Raw genomic sequence first — 19,612 nt, 5'->3', positions numbered from 1 at the left:
TCTACAAACCTCAAACATTGTCGGTTTTCCTAACTGTCAAAAACTCACAAAAAACTTGCAAATTCACAAAATAGTACCACTTTTTATTTTATTTCAAATTAATTTCTTCCAACACTCCAGTCCAGAAGGTGGCGGCAATATACGGATTGGATGTAAACCACCTTCACTTGAAGTGTTTATTTTATTTTTTTTTTATGTCCCTTACATTATTTTCGTTATAGAGATATATAATTAATGGGCGTAGGTAACATATTATAGATTTGTTTTAATGAAACATTTAAAAGTAATAGTAACCTTTTGCTTTAATGCCACAGACAAAACACCTAGAGGGTGTATTGTAAGAAGAAATGCGGCCAATTGGCTAACGCTTTTCCCGGAAGCGTCCATGATGCTCTTGTTGTTTGTGGCCTCTCGCTGTTTCTTCAAATGTCTTTGATGAAACCGGATGTGATGATGTGATCTCATGTTTACGTATCACATACCTTAGTTGCTATAAAGTGATCTTTTCACGCTTTAAGTTAAAACCAGACGTACTATATGATCGTTTTTATTCTTGTTTTAGCGTAGAAACTGCGGCGCTGACGAGGCCATTGTGACAAATTGTTATTCGGGGCTGTCTGCTCTATTGCAGGCTACATTGCTAGCATTGGTTAGCTACCTGCCGAAATCTATAGACAAAAAGCGACCCAGAGACAGACAGCCATTATTTGATCGCACTAGCTTGCCCTCGTATGTACTGAAAGTAGTCATGGCAACTAGGCGCCTGACCGATGCCTTCTTATTAATGCGGAACAATGCGATCCAAAACCGACAGATATTGGCTGAGCAAGTGAGTACATATGAGCCCCGTCGTACTCTGAATACACGTAGCAATGCTGCGGTGAGTCTCATGTTAATTGTCTGACTTGGTTTGGTTTGGTGTGTCATAGCATATTATTTAGTAAAACGCTAGCTTAAATTGACTCTGCTGCTTTAAAAACACCACCTAATATATAATTTACCACGCAGCAAAGCAAGTCAAAGATCTGCCTCTCTTGTTTGCCCTTTATATCATTTTAAGTGCCCTTTATATCATTTTAAGTGACGTTTAGTTTTACCCAGAATCACCTTGGGTTGATGTCCAGCTTAGTGGAATGTGATCTGGGATTCCTTGGTATTTAGATATATGTGATCTAGCTATGGTTCCTGCCTATTGCTTAACGGACATGTGCTAGTTTGTATCTTCTGAAAACACTAATAAAAACATGGACTGTGTCCAATTATATTCATTTAACTTCACTTATTAGTTTATTTTAATACTAGGCAGTTTGGTTGCACAGTGGAAATACAGTACTTAAAAAAAACCCTCAAAAAATATATAATAATAATAATGTATAGAATTATAATTAGAAATGCTATCATATTTTGCAAGCATTTCTATAAGATTCTCAAGAATTTTCTATAGGAAAAGATATAACCATCCCCTAGGACCACTTTTACAGGATTTATAATAGTATCCATTTGGGTTCCTATTCAGGTCTATAGTGGAATTCACAGTGTTATATTTATTAGAAATGTTTCTGAATTCTGAAAGTTAAATTGCTGAATAAAAGTGTTTACAAAATTTAATTGTAATGACTTGTAAAGACAGCAAGTCTTGTGCTAATATTTAATTGTATTAAAGACATTTACTGTTTCACACTTTTAATGAATATTCTATACGTTATTATCTCTTAATGATCAATACCTCTTAAGATGTTTACAGGATTCTAAAGATGTGAACCTAAAAGATTAGCTGAAAGGTCAACTGAAAGAAAATTGCAAAAAAAAAAGAAAGAAAAAAGGTAAAAATAAAGAGCAGCAAGGTTTTCCGTGTTGATGCAAGGTTTTGGGCACAATTATAGGTTACAGGGTATTATGTGTTTGGGGAGAATTAGACTGTAAAGGTCATTGGACTGTGTATATTTGAGTTTGGATCATTTATGATTATACGTATTTTACAATTTGGGTGTATTTATCATTTCTAGGTTATTCATGGGTTAAGGGAATTTGTATGTAGGATTTATGGCAATAATCACTTGGGATTTATTGTTTGGATTTGTTGCAAAAAGACGAGCATTTACACTTGGGTTTCTGGAAGTCAGTGGAGTATGTATATTTTAGTCAGCAATCGGGATTTTTTAATTAGTTGTTTCAAGCATTAATAGTGGATTGATTTTGAGTCGAACTGAACTTTTAACTGACAAAATAAAAAATGTAAACATCTAATTTGTTTTATTAAAAAAAGAATTTGTGCATGAGATAAATGTGCTGCATTTATCTCACCACATAGAATGTTGTCATTTGTGCATGAGGACCTGTACACTTAATCAACCAATTGTGTGGCTGCAGTGCATAAAATAATACAGACATTAACATCACTTGAAGGTACTGGTCCATATCAACCATCAGAATGGGGGGAAAATCTCAGTGAATTTAACTGTGGCATGAATTGTGTCAGATGGGCTTTGAGTATTTCTATAACTGCTGGCCTCCTAGGATTTTCATGCAAAACTGTCTCTATACTTACTCAGAATGCTCCAATAAAAAAACAACATCCAGTGAGCTGCAGTTCTGTGGGCAGAAACACCTTGATGTTGAAGTAGTCAACAATGTAAGGCCAGAGTGGTTTGAGCCAGCAGAAAGGCTACAGCAACTCAGATACCCATTCTGTAAAATTGTGGTTAGCAGAAAAGCATTAGGGCCAGCATGGGCACACCACCTCCAGCAAGCTGCAATGCATTGTGTGCTTTGAGACTGTTCTTTTGTAGTCAGTATTTACATTTGCAAGCATTTGTTACCCATCAGTGAACTTTGGGTGCAGTGACACTGTCCTCAGTTAATCAGTTGCCCTTATTTGGATAACCTTTTGCATTTTGCAAACCATTGCATGCCAGGTACACCCCACAAGACCCCCCAAGACCTGCTGTTTTGCAGATGCTCTGACTTGCTCCAGCTCCACCTTGTTAGGATAGAGTGATGTGTTCAAGTCATATTGTTTATTAATCTCTAGATGTTTTATTAAGTTTTACCCTCCTCTGAACAATGAGGCCTGTTTCTAGAAGTGAGTTGTACAAACTCAGAGTTGCAGAGTAAATGTAAAGTGGACAAAGTCCAACCGGTATTAAGTTTAATCGTGCTGGTTATCAAATTTCTCATTGTGGTTTCACATTAAAATCAGATCTTGGCAGCAGTCAATAGTGTTCAGCATGGGGGGGGGGTATGCGTACATTGTGGTTGTAGAGCAAGATGTTACAGTATGTGCAATATGGAGTATTTAATGCTACACTAACTGCAGAAATTTTTGTTAGTTCTCTTTGAAGTTCTCCACAAAAGGGTTAACTTAGACATCTCAGATTGCTCGTAGCTAAGTTGAGTTGAATTTGAGAATAAAAACCTCTCTGGTGCAGGTTAGTCGTGTAGTAAGTTACCAAGGCACTGAAAACCTCGAAAAACCAATTCACCTTGTTGAGACTGAAAAATAGTTTTCTCAAATTAAAATTAAAAACAAACTTTCACGAGTAATAAAAAAGTGATCTTTTCCTACTTATTTTAACCAAGCATTGTATCCCAATCTAGTGTAATCTGTAGCATGTGAAAATAGTCATTGTTTGGGGTGGACTCTGTGTGTTAATGCACTCTGTATGTTCAAATTACAGCCAAACCAAAAAAAATCATTACACCTAAAACTAAACAAAAAGATTTTCAACTTTAGACCTTTAAGTGATGGATAAGAAGGCCATGCTTTGAACATTCCTTACTGATGCTTTAACCCAAGTAGCCTTGTGTGTCTGGGATAATGGTGGCCTGGAAGCTCCTGAACTTATTTCTGTGTACTTGCTACAGCTATTTCATAGACACCTGCTTATATCCTTTTGAAATTGCACACTGTGACGCTAGTTTTAGGCTTGCAAATTTTCAATTGATTAGTATATAATTTGCTTGGGAAAAGTTGTGTTGTTTTTAGTTATTGATGCAGTCGGTTTCCTTAACAAAATATTAAAACTAATCACTAAAGATACTAGACCTGTTTATGATTTGGGATTTATGTTTGGATTTGGAATTTGATTAATCAATTGAATTTTCTTTTTACGTTACTAATAAACCGTTTTTTGTTTTTTTTTCATAGTAAACGATTGTCCTAATCCTGTTGTGTTTTTGATGGTATCTCTGCCTTTTGCTTTGGACTCATTTGCTGTCAAGTCTCTACCTGATCTCACCTCTTTACTTTCTCTTTCTTATCTCATTGGATGGGACTCTACTGGACTCTGTCTCAAATTAGGAGTATGATGAGGTATCTTTCAATCTTTTTGCATCTCAGTAGGAGAAATTTTGATATTATTTAACTGACTATGCTATGCACAGTACAGTCCAATACTCAGTGATTGTCAAGATCACAAACTGTGAAACCATTTTCATGTCTTTTGTCAATAGCTGGTTGATGATCGAATGGCTCTGGTACCTGGAATTAGTTTGGACCCAGAGGCTGGCATCGGTGTCACTAAAAGGCTCTCACCCAAATGGATAGAAGGTGTGGATGAGGTAAAGTAGATTTTTCTGAGAAAAATAGTGTAGAGTGGAAGTATAATATTTTCTTTTCCACAAAATTCAGTATTAATTAAGTAGAATTCCACACAAAATAGAATTTGTGGAACATTTTGTCATTATTTCTTATACACTCATAAACCTCTGTCTATCTAGCTATATACAGTGTCACTTAAATGTTCCAATATTATATATCTGTGAGAGGCAAAGAATGTGAATGTCTAGGATTAGTGTTTAATTTTTAAGGTCAAATTCGAGTCTCTGATTTCAGGCAATAAGATGACAATCTGGTCTCTGTGAGTGTCCTATTTTATTTAAAGAACAGAGATCAATCAGAAGTCTAATGTTCATGACACATGTTTGTGGAAGTGGATCATGGCAAAAACAAGGGAGATTTCTGAGGCCTTCAGAAAGTGTTATTGTTGCTCATCAGGCTGGAAAATCAGGGTATAGTTAGATAGATTCTGGAGAAATAGAGGAAATTTAAGACTATTGTTACATTCCCAGAAGTCGTCAACCAACAAAGATCACTCCAAATGCAAGACATGCAATAGTCTGTTGGGTCAGAAAGAAATACAGGGTAACTTCTAAGAAACTAAAGGCATATTTATTCTTTACTTTGGCTTATGTTAATGTTTTGTGAGTCTACCATCTGGTGAACACTGAACAACCTTGGTGTTCAGGGCAGAGTTGCAAGGAGAAAGCCACTACTCGCCAAAAAGAATATTGCTGCCCATGAAGTTTGCTAAAGATCATGTGGACAAGCCAGAAGACTATTAGAAAAGAAAATTTGTGGATGAATGAGACAAATAAAACTTTTTGGTTTAAAATGAAAAGACTAATTTTTGGAGAAAGGAAAAGACTGAATTCCAGGAGGTTTAGGGGGTCAGACTGTCAGTGCTCAGACCATACGCCACACACTGCATCAAATTGGTCTGAATGGTTGTCGTCCCAGAAGGAAGCCTCTTTTAAAGATGATGCACAAGAAAGCCATCAAACAGTTTGCTGAAGACAAGCAGACTAAGAATGGATTACTGGAACCATGTCCTGTGGTCTGATGACCTGAAGACCAAGATAAACTTATTTGGTTCAGATGGTGTCAAGTGTGTGTGGCAGCAACCAGGTGAGGAATACAAAGACAAGTGTGTCTTGCCTACAGTCAAGCATGGTGGTGGGAGTGTCATTGTCTGGGGCTGCATGAGTGCTGGCGGCACTGGGGAGCTAGTTCATTGAGGAAACCATGAATGCCTGATTTCCTGACTTTGGAGACTGGGCCACAGAGCAGTATTCCAACATAACGACCCTAAACACACCTCCAAGACAACCACTGCCTTGCTAAAGAAGCTGAGGGTAAAGGTGATTGACTGACCAAGCATGTCTTCAGACCTAAACCCTATTGAACATCTGTGGGGCATATTCTAATGGAAGGTGGAGGAGGGCAAGGTCTCTAACATCCACCAGCTCTGTGATGTCACCATGGAGGAGTGGAAGAGGGCTCCAGTGGCAACTTGTGGTTTAGACATTAATGGATTTGTACTTGGAATCTGTTGCTGTGAACCTACATCATGCGTTCACAGGCCATTCTTAGGCTTCAAAAACAAATCAAATCCATCAGAGAGATTGCAGGAACATTAGGAGTGGCCAGATCAACAGTTTGGTACATTCTGAGGAAAAAAAAGAATTCAATGGTGAGCTCAGCAATATAAAAAGGCCTGGTCGTCTACGGAAGACAACAGTAGTAGATGATCGCAGGATTCTCTCCATGGTAAAGCAAAACCCATTCACAACACCCAGCCAAGTGAAGGACACTCTCCAGGAGGTAAGCATGTCATTGTCAAAGTCATTGTCAGACTTCACGAGAGAAAATGCAGAGGGTTCAACCACAAGGTGCAAACCATTCATAAGCCTCAAGAATAGAAAGGCCAGATTAGGCTTTGCCAAAAAAACATCTAAAAAAAGCCTGACCAGTTCTGGAAAAGCATTCTTTGGACGGATGGAACTAAGATCGACCTTTATCAGAATGATGGGAAGAAAAAAGTATGGAGAAGGCTTGGAATAGCTCATGATCCAAAGCATACAATGTCATCTGTAAAACATAGTGGAGGCAGTGTAATGGCATGGGCATGCATGGCTTCCAGTGGCACTGGGTCACTGGTGTTTATTGATGATGTGACAAAAGACAGAAGCAGCCGGATGAATTCTGAAGTGTATAGGAATATACTTTCTGCCCAGATTAAGCCAAATGCAGCAAAATTGATTGGACGGCATTTCACAGTACAAATGGACCATGATCCAAAACACACAGCAAAAGCAACCCAGGATTTTTTTTAAGGAAAATAAATGGAATATTCTGCAATGGCTGAGTCAATCAAATGATCTCAACACGATTGAACATGCATTTCACTTGCTGAAGGCAAAACTAAAGGCAGAAAGACCCACGAAGAAACATCAACTGAAGACAGCTGCAGTTAAGGCCTGGCATAAGAAAGGAGGAAACCCAGTCTCTAGTAATGTCCATGGGCTCCAGACTTCAGACAGTCATTGCCTGCAAAGGATTTTCAACAAAATATTAAAAATGAACATTTTATTTATGATTATATTCATTTCATATTCATATATTCAAAAAACTGTGCATAAAAATGGTTGCAGTTCCTGAACCTTTTACTTGAACTAAAGCTGAACATCTGCTCTTCAAATGCATCTTGTTTTGTTTTTTTTCATTTTCATTTTATTCTGGTGGCATACATAGTCAAAAGTATAAAAATTGTGCCTGTGTCCAAATATATATGGACCTAACTCATCCACATTCCATCCCATTCACTGCTGCCTAGCACAGATTTATTTTTATTTTTTATTTTTTATTGTATCTGTACTTCTACCCATCTTACTATTTTTTTCTTATACTTTTACTTACTTCATAAGGAACAGTTGTAAAACACATTTCACTACATGTTGTACTGTACATGCTTATGTATGTGACAAATAAAATTAGAATTTGAAATACATGTATAGGCCACTGATCTTGTAATGAAGGCTAAAAATTTGCTTAATTAACTGCATTTAATGAATAACTTTTCTGTCACCCTTATTATAGTCTCAGAGCTCCAGATGATGTGAGATACTGTATTGCTCCATTTTCTGCAGATTCAGTATGAGATCACACGTATACGACAGAAAATGAAGGAGCTGGCGGGTCTGCATGATAGACACATGAATCGGCCTACACTGGATGACAGCACTAAGGAGGAACATGGCATTGAAATCACCACACAGGAAATCACACAGGTTAAAACCCACACAGAATTCATTACAACAAAATAAATGGATGTTGTTTGGATTTTTGCACTCCCTCATTATTGGGTGCTTAAATCTGAAAGAGAAATAGATTGCTGATCAGTGTAATTGAAATGCTGTCTCTTATTATTTTGATCAGTTTGTCACTAGAGTATGAACTCTACCAGCTATTCTCTGCTTAGCTTATTTTTTTAATATAACATGCATATGAAGCAAAAGATGAGGGGGGAAATAGTACTTACATTCCAATTCCTTTTAAGTCTGAATTAAGTATTATAAGCAGCTAATACATATTCTCAATATATATTTCTGTCTACGGACTATAATGTGTTTGTGTGTAGATGTTTCATCGCTGTCAGCGTGCAGTAGTGGGTCTGCAGTCTCGGTCTGCTCACTGTACAGAACAGGAAGGAAGGCTGCTCAGAAACGTCATCTCCTCATTGGCACAGAGCCTTCAGGAGCTCTCAACCAATTTTAGACATACACAGTCCAGTTACCTAAAACGTGAGTGCATATGCACACTTTAATATAATTCTCTTGTATTTAATCCTACATATTATGACTTTAAATCATTAGATTATATGGACTATTATATTCTATTCTCTTTTATTCTAATAAGGCTCTTTTAATGTCATAACACTTCTGTAAACCTGGGAGTGGAACAATATTAGTAGAAACAGTATTAGTTGTTTATCTGAATAAATTATCTGCATATATCTTGCAATAATATTTTACTACCAGATTTCACATTCTTGCAGCTTTAATGTAACTGAATACAGTAAGACAACAAACTTATAGCTCAAAAGGTTGAACTACTTTTATAAAGATTGAGTTTAAAATGTTTTGCTATGTGCAGTCTCCTCTAACCATTTTTGATATCTTCCTCAGGCATGAAAAATCGTGAAGAAAGGTCAAAGCACTTCTTTGACTCTGGTCCCTTGATGGAGGAAGATGAAGGCATAGCACTACATGACAGGGTACCCAACTTGTAAAAAAACAATGTTTTTTTCTTATAAAAAATCTTACCTGTTAAAACTAAATCTGGTAAATCTTTCCAGTCTTTTTCTAAATCTTTTTTTATGCATTTAAAATATGAACCTTGGCGTCTTAAGTAAACTTGGCCGCATATTCACAGATTGGAGTTTCCCGAGTCAATAACTCCTGAGCTAAACGCTGTTACTACACAAAATGCGGTTGTAGCTGCCTCTCTACATTACTACGATAGAAAAGAGGTGTTATTTGTGTAGTAACAGCGTTTAGCTCAGGAGTTATTGACTCGGGGAAACTCCAATCTGTGAATATGCGCCAACTTCCCGCTCCTTCAGTTCTCTCCAGCGCTGGAAAGCTGATCCTATATTAACACGGGTTCTGCTTCTTGCCGTATCGTAAGCCTTCACTTTCTTTCTTTGTTTTTATCCTCCATGTCAATGTTAAAACCGCTTTCTTCCAATTGCACACTTAACACTCTCTCCGCCCATATTAACAAGACACGCCCCTTTCTGCTCATTGATTGTCCCTTTCTGCTCATACACGTTTGTTTTGATTTTTGTTTTGTTTATCAGCCCGACTCAGTTTTCTGAAGCATTTCTCAAACAACGGAGACCCAACCTTTAAGTATGAGATCCACTGAAATGCTGATAGCCATTGAGATTTTGAGAATGAGAATCATTCAAGCATTGATACTGCTATTACTGAGAATGAATCACTCTAGTACTGACACTGCTATCTTTAAATGATAAGAATCACCCTGCCTCATAGTACTGTGTCTGACAGAGGATGAGGACGCTGTTCTTTTTCTGATCTGAGTTGCAGATACATGCACTGTTTCATTCATGTAATCTGTTGCGGATTAAAATATAGTACTGATTCTGTTTTCTATGTAGGATGAAACATTTTCAGGGTCATAAACCGTTCCTGTTTAAGGGCAAGAGTCATTCAGACTCACCATTGAACTGGTGAAGCTAGTGTACGCCATGTTGCTACTTAAATGCAAGTCTGCCACTGCTACTGCTATTAGTGTTGCCCAGGGGGTAGTCATAGCATTTTATAAATGGTAGTAAATGCAGTTTAAGTGCTTGTCAAAGATGCTCTGGTCTCAAACAATTAAGACATTGCTCATGTCTACTGTTTAGCATCCAACTCCATCAAAGCTTGGCAACAGGTTTTTCTATATTGTTTTAAAATGTATATTATGGTAAAATATCTCAATATTATCTTAATATCTCTTTAGAACTAATTAACTTTTAATTATGATATTAATCACACTGCGTTCACTGCACAATGTTGCTGCGCATCAACAAAAAAAACTTACATTTTTTTCCCTTGTCTTCTCCTTTTTCCATGTCACCCACACTCTTATTCTCTCAGGGTTTTACAGATGACCAACTTGCTCTGGTGGAACAAAACACAGTAATGGTGGAAGAGAGGGAGCGAGACATCCAGCAAATTGTACAGTCTATCTCTGATCTTAATGAGATTTTTCGAGATCTTGCTACCATGGTGGTAGAGCAGGTCAGTGATTTTGCATTTGATGCCTTAGATTAAGTAATTTTACAGTTAAATGTTCAGCCAGTTTATATATATATATATATAAAATATACACACACACGTGTATATATATTACACTCTCACCGGCCACTTTATTAGGTACACCTGTCCAACTACCTGTCCAAATTTCTAATCAGCCAAACACATGGCAGCAACTCAATGCATTTAGGCATGTAGACATGGTCAAGACGATCTGCTGCAGTTCAAACCGAGTGTCAGAATGGGGAAGAAAGGTGATTTAAGTGACTTTGAATGTGGCATGTTTGTTGGTGTCAGGCGGGCTCTTCTGAGTATTTCAGAAACTGCTGATCTACTGGGATTTTCACGCACAACCATCTCTAGGGTTTACAGAGAATGGTCCGAAAAAGAGAAAATATCCAGTGAGTGGCAGTTCTGTGGGAGCAAATATGTTGATGCTAGAGGTCAGAGGAGAATGGCCAGACTGGTTCGAGCCGATAGAAAGGCAACAGTAACTCAAGTAACCACTCGTTACAACCGAGGTATGCAGAAGAGCATCTCTGAACGCACAACACGTCGAACCTTGAGGCGGATGGGCTACAGCAGCAAAAGACCACACCGGGTGTCACTCCTGACAGCTAAGAACAGGAAACTGAGGCTACAATTTGTACAGGCTCACCAAAATTGGACAATAGAAGATTGGAAAAATGTTGCCTGGTGTGAGGAGTCTCGATTTCTGCTGCGACATTCAGATGGTAGGGTCAGAATTTGGCGTGAACAACATGAAAACCAACCTGCCTTGTATCAACGGTTCAGGCTGGTGGTGGTGTGGGGGATATTTTCTTGGCACACTTTGGGCCCATTAGTACCAATTGAGTGTCATGTCAATGCCTCAGCCTACCTGAGTATTGTTGCTGACCATGTCCATCCCTTTATGACCACAGTGTACCCATCTTCTGATGGCTACATCCAGCAGGATAACGCGCCATGTCATAAGGCACGAATCATCTCAGACTGGTTTCTTGAACATGACAATAAGTTCACTGTATTCAAATGGCCTCCACAGTCACCAGATCTCAATCAAGTAGAACACCTTTGGGATGTGTGGAACGGGTGATTTGCATCATGGATGTGCAGCTGACAAATCTACAGCAACTGCGTGATGCCATCATGTCAATATGGACCAAAATCTCTGAGTAATGTTTCCAGTACCTTGTTGAATCTATGCCACGAAGGATTAAGGCAGTTCTGAAGGCAAAAGGGGGTCTAACCCGGTACTAGAAAGGTGTACCTAATAAAGTGGCCTGTGAGTGTGTATGTGTATATACAGTCAGGTCCATAAATATTGGGACATTTAACAATTCTAACATTTTTGGCTCTATACACCACCACAATGGATTTGAAATGAAACGAACAATGTTTTCTGTGGACTTCCGGGTCCAAAGAGTTTTTTAAGGGAAAAAGTGGAATGTTATGCAATGGCCAAGTCAATCACCTGACCTGAATCCAATTGAGCATGCATTTCACTTGCTGAAGACAAAACTGAAGGGAAAATGCACCAAGAAAAAGCAGGAACTGAAGACAGTTGCAGTAGAGGCCTGGCAGAGCATCACAGGGGATGAAACCCAGCGTCTGGTGATTATGCGTTCCAGACTTCAGGCTGTAATTAACTGAAAGGATTTGCAACCAAGTATTAAAAAAGTGAAAGTTTGATTTATGATTATTATTCTGTCCCATTACTTTTGGTCCCTTAACAAGTGGGAGGCACATATGCAAACTGTTGTAATCCCTACACCGTTCACCTGATTTGGATATAAAAGCCCTCAAATTAAAGCTGACAGTCTGCAGTTAAAGCACAATGTTCGTTTCATTTCAAATCCATTGTGGTGGTGTATAGAGCCAAAAATGTTAGAATTGTGTCGGTGTCCCAATATTTATGGACCTGACTGTGTGTGTGTGTGTGTGTGTATATATATATATATATATATATATATATATATATATATATATATATATATAATTTTTTTTTTTTTTACATTATTTGCTGTATTTGTATTAGGGTTGGGCGATATGGCTGAAAACTGTATCATGATATCAGTGTTTCATATCGGTCGATATCGATAATTATTGATATTTTTTATGACCCCTTTAAAATAAGGACCAGGAGAAAAATATATTACATTTAAACATTTTTATTTTGAACTTAACCTTTCTCTGATCACAATCCCCTCAGTTTTTAAGACAGAAATGTCAACAACCATGGAAAACTTAAATAATTAAAATTTAAACATAAGTCTAAAGTCACAATGAACACTTAACAATTATCTCAACATTTAATGTGCAAAATGACAGAAAATGTAAGAAATGTTAATAAAGTGCAATAAAATAGTGCAAAGTGTTAAATATAAACATAGAGAAACCTGAGAATTTAGTGCAAGTTTAGTGTTAGGAAGTTCACTAGCTGTTCACCTTCTGGTGAATAAAGTGTTTTAAAGTATGTGCAGTGTTTTGTAAACATAAATAAAACTGAGGTAGACTGAGATTAGGGCTGTAGCTATCGAATATTCGAGTATTCTACCGAAAATGTCATTGATTTAAAATGTGTCATTGATCGGGTAAAATGTATTTTTGCTTAATTAAAGAGCAATATTAAATATACAAGAGAAAATAAGACGGGTCTCTTAAAATGAATAATTGTTTTTTTTTTTGTTTTTTTGTTTTTTAGAAAAACGAACTTTTAAATGCAAAGTATGCAATGCATACAACAATATTTTCTATCAAAAATAAACGTTTAGATATTACCCATTGTTTCTCTCTGTACAAATTACTTTTTTTTAAAGTATCAAAACTAAGGCATACATAAAATAAATAATAATAATAATAATTATTATTATTATTAACAATACAGAAATTCTGCCTTTAAGTCATGCAACTTAACTTCAGAACTAAAAGATTCTAAATCTGCAGCTCAGGCATAACATAAGCTTTTACTGTCTTCTTGGAATGCTTTGTGGTATTTAAAAGGCAAAAATCATGGACAGGAACTTGGATCTAGAGGCCATGCATGGTTTCACACCGAGTGCTTTAAGCATATACAAGCATGGACGACGTGCTGTTGTGGTATGCCAGCTTCGATTTTCTGGCGTTTTCTCCTGTTTGTTTATTCTCTTTGCTCATTGCCATTGTTATCGAGCCTTTACATTTTGCAGCCCGCTCGCGCCCTCAAATCAAAAGACCGCTAACTCCTCGCGTCTCCTTCCGCTTTGACGTAAGCACGTTGTCACACACACACACACACACACACGCACGCGAGCTTTAATAGTTTAATAATTTGAATTAAAAGAGGCTTTAAATTAAATTTAAAAGATACATTTTTGTAATCGAGTTACTCAACGATTCGTTTCCGCCCTAACTGAGATACATCTGTAATATAAAACACAACCTGAAACAGTACAGTAGCATTGTTTGAAATATAAAACCTGCAGAAATATGAAAAAGTAGCTGACTTTTCCTCTTTTATTTACAATTTCCTCGCTCATTGCGGCGCTCATTTTCTAATCAGTCGCCGGTAACTGAACCACGAGAACAATATGGCGCAACCAAACTTGTTACTGTTACATGATTGGCTGTTAGCATGTCACTCTGTACGGTGCTAGGTTACCATAGAGTGCTTGCCTTTGTTAATGCAACCAAACTTGCCCTGCGACCTGTTTTCTTCCGACGAAGGATAAAAATTCCGAACGTTTTATCGAGCACATTTTATATCGCTACGTGTCTATTGCGAAACATATCGTTATCGTTTTATCGCCCAGCCCTAATTTGTATATATGTACTCTAGCAACAAACAGAATTCAAGTGAAAAACTTGAATTTTAGGGTTAGAATGAGCTACATTCATTCAGTTGTTGAAGCCATCATCTAAAAAGTGGTTACAAACTTGAATTGGATCTTATTGTCAGAAGGTATTGGTCAGGAGATTCCAAAACATTACACAAACCATGAAAACATTATTTACAATCATCAATAAATGTAGACAGTGGGGCACCACAGTATCCATCAAGAGTCCAATGGCAACACGGACACACACACACAAAACCACATAAACCAGCCTAAATTTTGTCAGACCATGTGATTTTTTTTAGGGTCTTTTGCAAGGTAGAACCTATTGGGCACCAATAGGTTCCATACCCATGGTTCCATACCCATAGTGTCCCATACTCATGCTATGGCACTGCTACTCTTAAGCTAAGACTGCATCTGTAGTAAGCTAAAATAAATCATTAATGGTTCTCAATACATATCTGTTTTGGCCCAAAACTTTCAGGTATCTGAAACAAAGGAACGGCTAAAATGGTGAGAGCCAAAATCTTATAGAAACCTGTGTAATGAGGGCTGTGCACAAGAGGTCCTCTAGACTTGCTAGATCTGAATTATTTTTGTAAGGAAGGGTGGAATAAAATTGACAGATCATGTGCTTCCACCAAAAAAAAAAAACATTCACTTTATTGTCTGGAGTTGATATCATAGCCACCTATTGCTAAGAGTCCATGCCAGCAAAAATGTTCTTGCTGTCTGGGTAGAAAATACTCTCTCTTGTCAGTTATGTGCATCTGCGAGATTAAGCATGCAGAATGGGGCAGATGCTTTCCTCTGAGTATGTTTCACCATCCTGTGATGCAGCATGAGAGCAGTTTGAAATGTTCTGTTTGCTGGTTCCCATGTCTTCAAGAAAGCCTTAACATGATTGCACTCTTGTGCCACCAGGTTATTGTACTCCCCCTATATATTTCTATTTTGTCACTTCAATTTTATTGGGTTCTTTATCACATGAAAGATGGAAAAAGTTCTGATATAATGTATCTTCTTTTTTCCATAATTAAAAACCTTCAATTTTAACATTAAAGTGTAGGCCTTTTACATTGATATGTTTTTCACTGACATTATAATTAATGGTAATTGAATCGCTTAATATTTCACACTCACTACACTGAATTTCATTATTTCACAGGGTGGTGTATGAATGTTATAAATTGGTTTCATGTGATTAACACAAATCACAGAATCATAGAATTTGTGTCACTTAACCTGTCATATTGCAAAACATGGCTGTGACTCATATGAAAAGGCTTATTTGTGTACTTAAAACAGGGTACAGTTCTTGACCGAATTGACTTCAATGTGGAGCAAGCCTGCATCAAAACGGAAGATGGACTGAAGCAGTTACAAAAGGTAATGAAAATGACAATTACTAGCCTATTTCAACAATATCATTGATACATTACATTGTGTTTTGCAAATATTAACAGTAGTTTTTCCTGTCCCTTTAGGCTGAACAATACCAAAAAAAAAATCGAAAGATGCTGGTGATTTTGATCCTTTTTGTCATAGTTATTATTCTAATTCTTGTTCTGTTTATGACAAAGTTTTAACGATGCAGTTAATGTTTCCCCATTTAAAGAAGCAAGGCCTTTTGTGTCAACATCATGTGAGCCATCAATTATCACATAAACTCCTTTTTATAGAAACCTAATTCTGTTCTTGTGCAGAATTTGGAGTTTCTGATAAATTCAATGTCTTGAGCAGGGTACAGCTGTCCCTTACACAGAAAAGCAAGCTATTGCTTGCGCTTGAATTAATTGTTTTCTGTAATTGTTTTCAAGTTGTCTTGTTCTCAGCAAGGACTGTAGTTGTAAGTAAAATGACAGCTTTTGCTATAGTCCAGTTTTGTCTTTTTTTTTTAATCCAAAATATTCCGATTGAATTCATTCATTGCCCTCAATTTCATTTGAGTCAGGAAGCAAAGACATACATAAAATAACAATTCTTTAGATGTTGGCCCTTTAAAAAGGAGCCATAGTATCTGGTATTGTGGACAGTTCCTGAACTTGATATCAGAGATTTCTAATGATTAAGATGGCTGAGGAAACATGAGGAAAATAGTTTCATAAGTGACCAAATTTTCTTTTGATCCTGAGAGACCTAAATAAATGACCTTGTGAACAAATGAGCTTCACGTTCCATAAACCATAGCTTTGTTTCAGTCTGTTTGGGTGCTGTCATTATTTTTTTTAGGTTGAATGATGCTTTTGATATTCACATATATGTGATTTATTATTTATTTTATTTAGATTACCCAGTTCAACCAACCCCTCTTTCCCCACTGTCTCAGTCCAGGGAACTATTTGTAAGGGTTGAGAAAGTGACTAATTTTATTTATTGCCTTTGTTTGTCTCTGGTTAATGACCCTGCCACCTTTTGTCAAGCTGATCTTTGACCAAACACTACTCAGGTCTATGTGACTGTACTACTGCTGTGTTCTGTACAATATAAAATCAATTAAATTTGAATTATTTATTAGAAATTCAAAGAATACTATATGGCCCAGTCTATTTGGTCACCTGACCGTCATACCCACATATTCTTGTTGAACTTGTCTTTCCAGATGTAGTACCCTCTTTGCTGCTATGACATCCTCCACTCTTTTGAGAGTTTTTTATCTAGATTTTATAATGTGGCTATGGGAATTTCAGCTCATTTATCTACAAGAGCATTAGTGAGATTAAACAAGAAGGTTTCTCAGGACAGTCAAAATTCCAGTTAATCCAAAAGGCCACTAGAGTTCTTCACAGCATCCTTGGCAGACCATGTGTTGATTTAGCATTATTTGTGCATAGGGGCATTTTCAAACTGAAATAAGTTTGGGGTAAACCCCATAGTTTATGGAAATCTTAGTTGCATCGTACAGACACATTCTAGACAATTGTACTTTCAAGTTTGTTGCACAGTTTGGGGAAGGCCCAATGTAGGAGTGCTGGTCAGGTGTTCAAATGCTTTTGGCTATATAGTATTTATGAAGTGTGTTAAGAATAAACTTTGTCTGTCTTCAGTGTGTGTAGTGAAAAAACTTTTGTTTTGTGCTTGTTCAATTATTTAGATGTATCTTTTTGTTTGTTTGTTTCAAGAGTTTCATATTCTTTCATGAAGAGGTCCATTTGTGACCCCAAACTTTATGAAATCCCACGATTTGAAAAGGTCTTTACTTTAAGAAGAGGGGGAGTAATTATTAATCATTGTTCAGCATCCAAGTCAGCATTTTTAATTTTTATTCTTGAAGTTGTGTGTACAACTGCTTCATCAGTATCAAAATATATCTGCTATTTTCCAAGGAATGAATATTGGACAGTTTGTAAGGAAATTAACACAAAGTAATTTTGTGTTTGTTATTTTGAAGATATTTCAAAGATGTTTAAATCATGAATAATTAATAAATGATTAGTCATTCTGAATTTTCTCTAGAATATATTTATTCAAAGCTGGTTTTGGCCATTTAAATGATTAAAGTTGTCTATTTTGCTGTTTTATATTCAGATAATGAGTTATATGTTTAAAATATTTTTTTAAACATTCAATTATGTAGCGAGTTATACCTTTCTTGATTATACACAAACCAACCTAGTTCACAGGACAGGCCACACAAGCCAACCTGGTTCACAGGACAGTTTTTTTTTTTTTTTTCCAGATCGTATTTGTATATTAAAGCATGCAGTGACACAATGGGTATCATCTCTGACTCACAGCTCCAGGTTTCCTAGTTCTAGCCTGAACATAGGTCATATATGCATGTAGTTTCTGTGTGTGGTCTCCCCTTGCCCATGAGGGTTTCTTTAGTATCCTCTCACCTCCTGTCTAAAATAAATTGGTCCTAGGTCTGAATGAGAGTGTGAGTGTGTATTCACGTTGCCTGCAATTGACCGAGATACCATCCAATTTCTATTACAGGTTTCAGCAAAATTTCCATCTTGACTGTATCTCTCAAAAAAGCTCAACAATATGAAACTAGCACAAAGCATTCAGGCTCTGCAAAAAGACTTTTTATAAAGTCTATCTATTTTCCTGTCTTCTTTTTCTCAGCCGTTGCATGGGATACAAGACGACTGTGGTGTGCGCACATTTCTGATGTTTGGACTTTATCTCCTTTAACTTTTGCAATCATTGCAATATATATTACAATAAAAATGTTTTATTTTATCCATTTTATATCGCCTCTGAGTCAGGAAATATATTTTATATATGTCAGTTGCAGTGTTGTATAAAGTACTAGAAAGCAATACTTGAGTAAAAGTACACGTATCGTACTAGAAAAAGACTTTGGTAGAAGTCAAAGTCACCTTTTAGATTATTACTCAAGTAAAAGTCTTAAAGTATCTGATATATACTGTACTTAAGTATCAAAAGTAATTTTCTGATATTTAATATACTTAAGTATTTGAAGTAAAAAGTAAAATTTCAGTGATTTTCGGTAGGCATAAGACCAGGGGCGGTTCTAGGATTTCATCTTTAGGGGTTTTAGCCCTCAGTGAGAATTTAAAACAAGAAGAGTTTTATATTATATATTATATGACTGCATAGTAAGCCAAAAGTTATGGTATTATTTAAAATGGCCAAAGTACACACCAAGATTTTATGCATGATGCCAGTCTTGAACGAAGTATTTGTACTCCGTTACATTACAACACTGGTCAGTGGTCATATATTGTATAATATATAATAATATATACATACACACAGTCATGTGAAAAAATAAGGACACCCCAAAAAATATTAAGTTCTTTATTAAGAGATTTCTACATGTAAATTTCTGATCTTGTTTTAATGTAATTGTACTACTTTTAATTGTACTTGTAGATGGAAGTAATTCCTTGTAAACAACAAAACAAAATCACTTATTAAACAAAAGAGAAAAAAATTAGGAAAAGCTAGCTAGTGTTTCCCCCTTTGGCAGAAATAACCTTCATTAGATGTTTCTTATAGCCAACGACCAGTTTCTGACATCGACTGGAAGAATGTTTCCCCCACTCCTCAGTGCAGACTTCTTTCAGCTGTGTGATGTTTGAGGGGTTTCTTGCATACACATTCCGTTTCAAATCACCACACAGGATCTCAATAAGATTTAGATTTGGGCTTTGACTTGACCTTTACAGAATTTTTTTTTTTCTTTTTAGCCCATCCTTGGTGGATTTACTGGTATGTTTTTGTCATGTTACAAGGTCCACTTCTACCTCCATGTTTCACAGTTGGTATGAGGTTCTTTTGCTGAAATGCTGTTTTTAGTTTATGGCAAACATTCTCTCTATTATGGTGATCTGTCCAAAGCACATTATTCCAGAAGTCTTGCCCTCATGTTTTTCTAAGACAGCAAAGGTTTCCTCCTTGCACACCTCCCATGATAATTGAAGTTGTGCAGTCTCTTT

General features: G+C 36.6%; 1 protein-coding gene across 3 annotated transcripts; it reads left to right on the top strand.

Moving 5' to 3' along the window:
* Positions 1–212: 212 nt before the first annotated feature.
* Positions 213–17,647, top strand: stx16 (syntaxin 16). 3 transcript variants are annotated; one of them, XM_047813755.1, is made up of 9 exons: positions 213–829; positions 4,301–4,312; positions 4,453–4,560; positions 7,708–7,848; positions 8,199–8,361; positions 8,746–8,834; positions 10,225–10,368; positions 15,510–15,590; positions 15,689–17,647. In XM_047813755.1, exons 1-9 carry the CDS (start codon positions 749–751, stop codon positions 15,788–15,790), a joined length of 921 nt encoding a protein of 306 aa, XP_047669711.1. In that variant the 5' UTR covers positions 213–748; the 3' UTR covers positions 15,791–17,647. The 3 variants fall into 3 exon arrangements, with proteins under 3 accessions (XP_047669711.1, XP_047669712.1, XP_027002744.2); XM_027146943.2 differs by having other exon boundaries at positions 362–880; XM_047813756.1 differs by lacking the exon at positions 4,301–4,312 and having other exon boundaries at positions 361–829.
* Positions 17,648–19,612: the final 1,965 nt, after the last annotated feature.

The sequence above is a fragment of the Tachysurus fulvidraco genome, chromosome 5, assembly GCF_022655615.1.
Source record: "Tachysurus fulvidraco isolate hzauxx_2018 chromosome 5, HZAU_PFXX_2.0, whole genome shotgun sequence".
In the NCBI taxonomy this organism is placed as follows: Eukaryota; Metazoa; Chordata; class Actinopteri; order Siluriformes; family Bagridae; genus Tachysurus; species Tachysurus fulvidraco.
This window is presented reverse-complemented; position numbering and strand designations above follow the sequence as displayed.

Bases quoted from the DNA above. Each gene is read 5' to 3' on its own strand.
- stx16 (XM_027146943.2), top strand. From the start codon at position 749: ATGGCAACTAGGCGCCTGACCGATGCCTTCTTATTAATGCGGAACAAT. The intron at 4,561-7,707 runs GTAAAGTAGATT...CATTTTCTGCAG, and splicing joins GGATAGAAGGTGTGGATGAG to ATTCAGTATGAGATCACACG. The intron at 7,849-8,198 runs GTTAAAACCCAC...GTTTGTGTGTAG, and splicing joins CCACACAGGAAATCACACAG to ATGTTTCATCGCTGTCAGCG.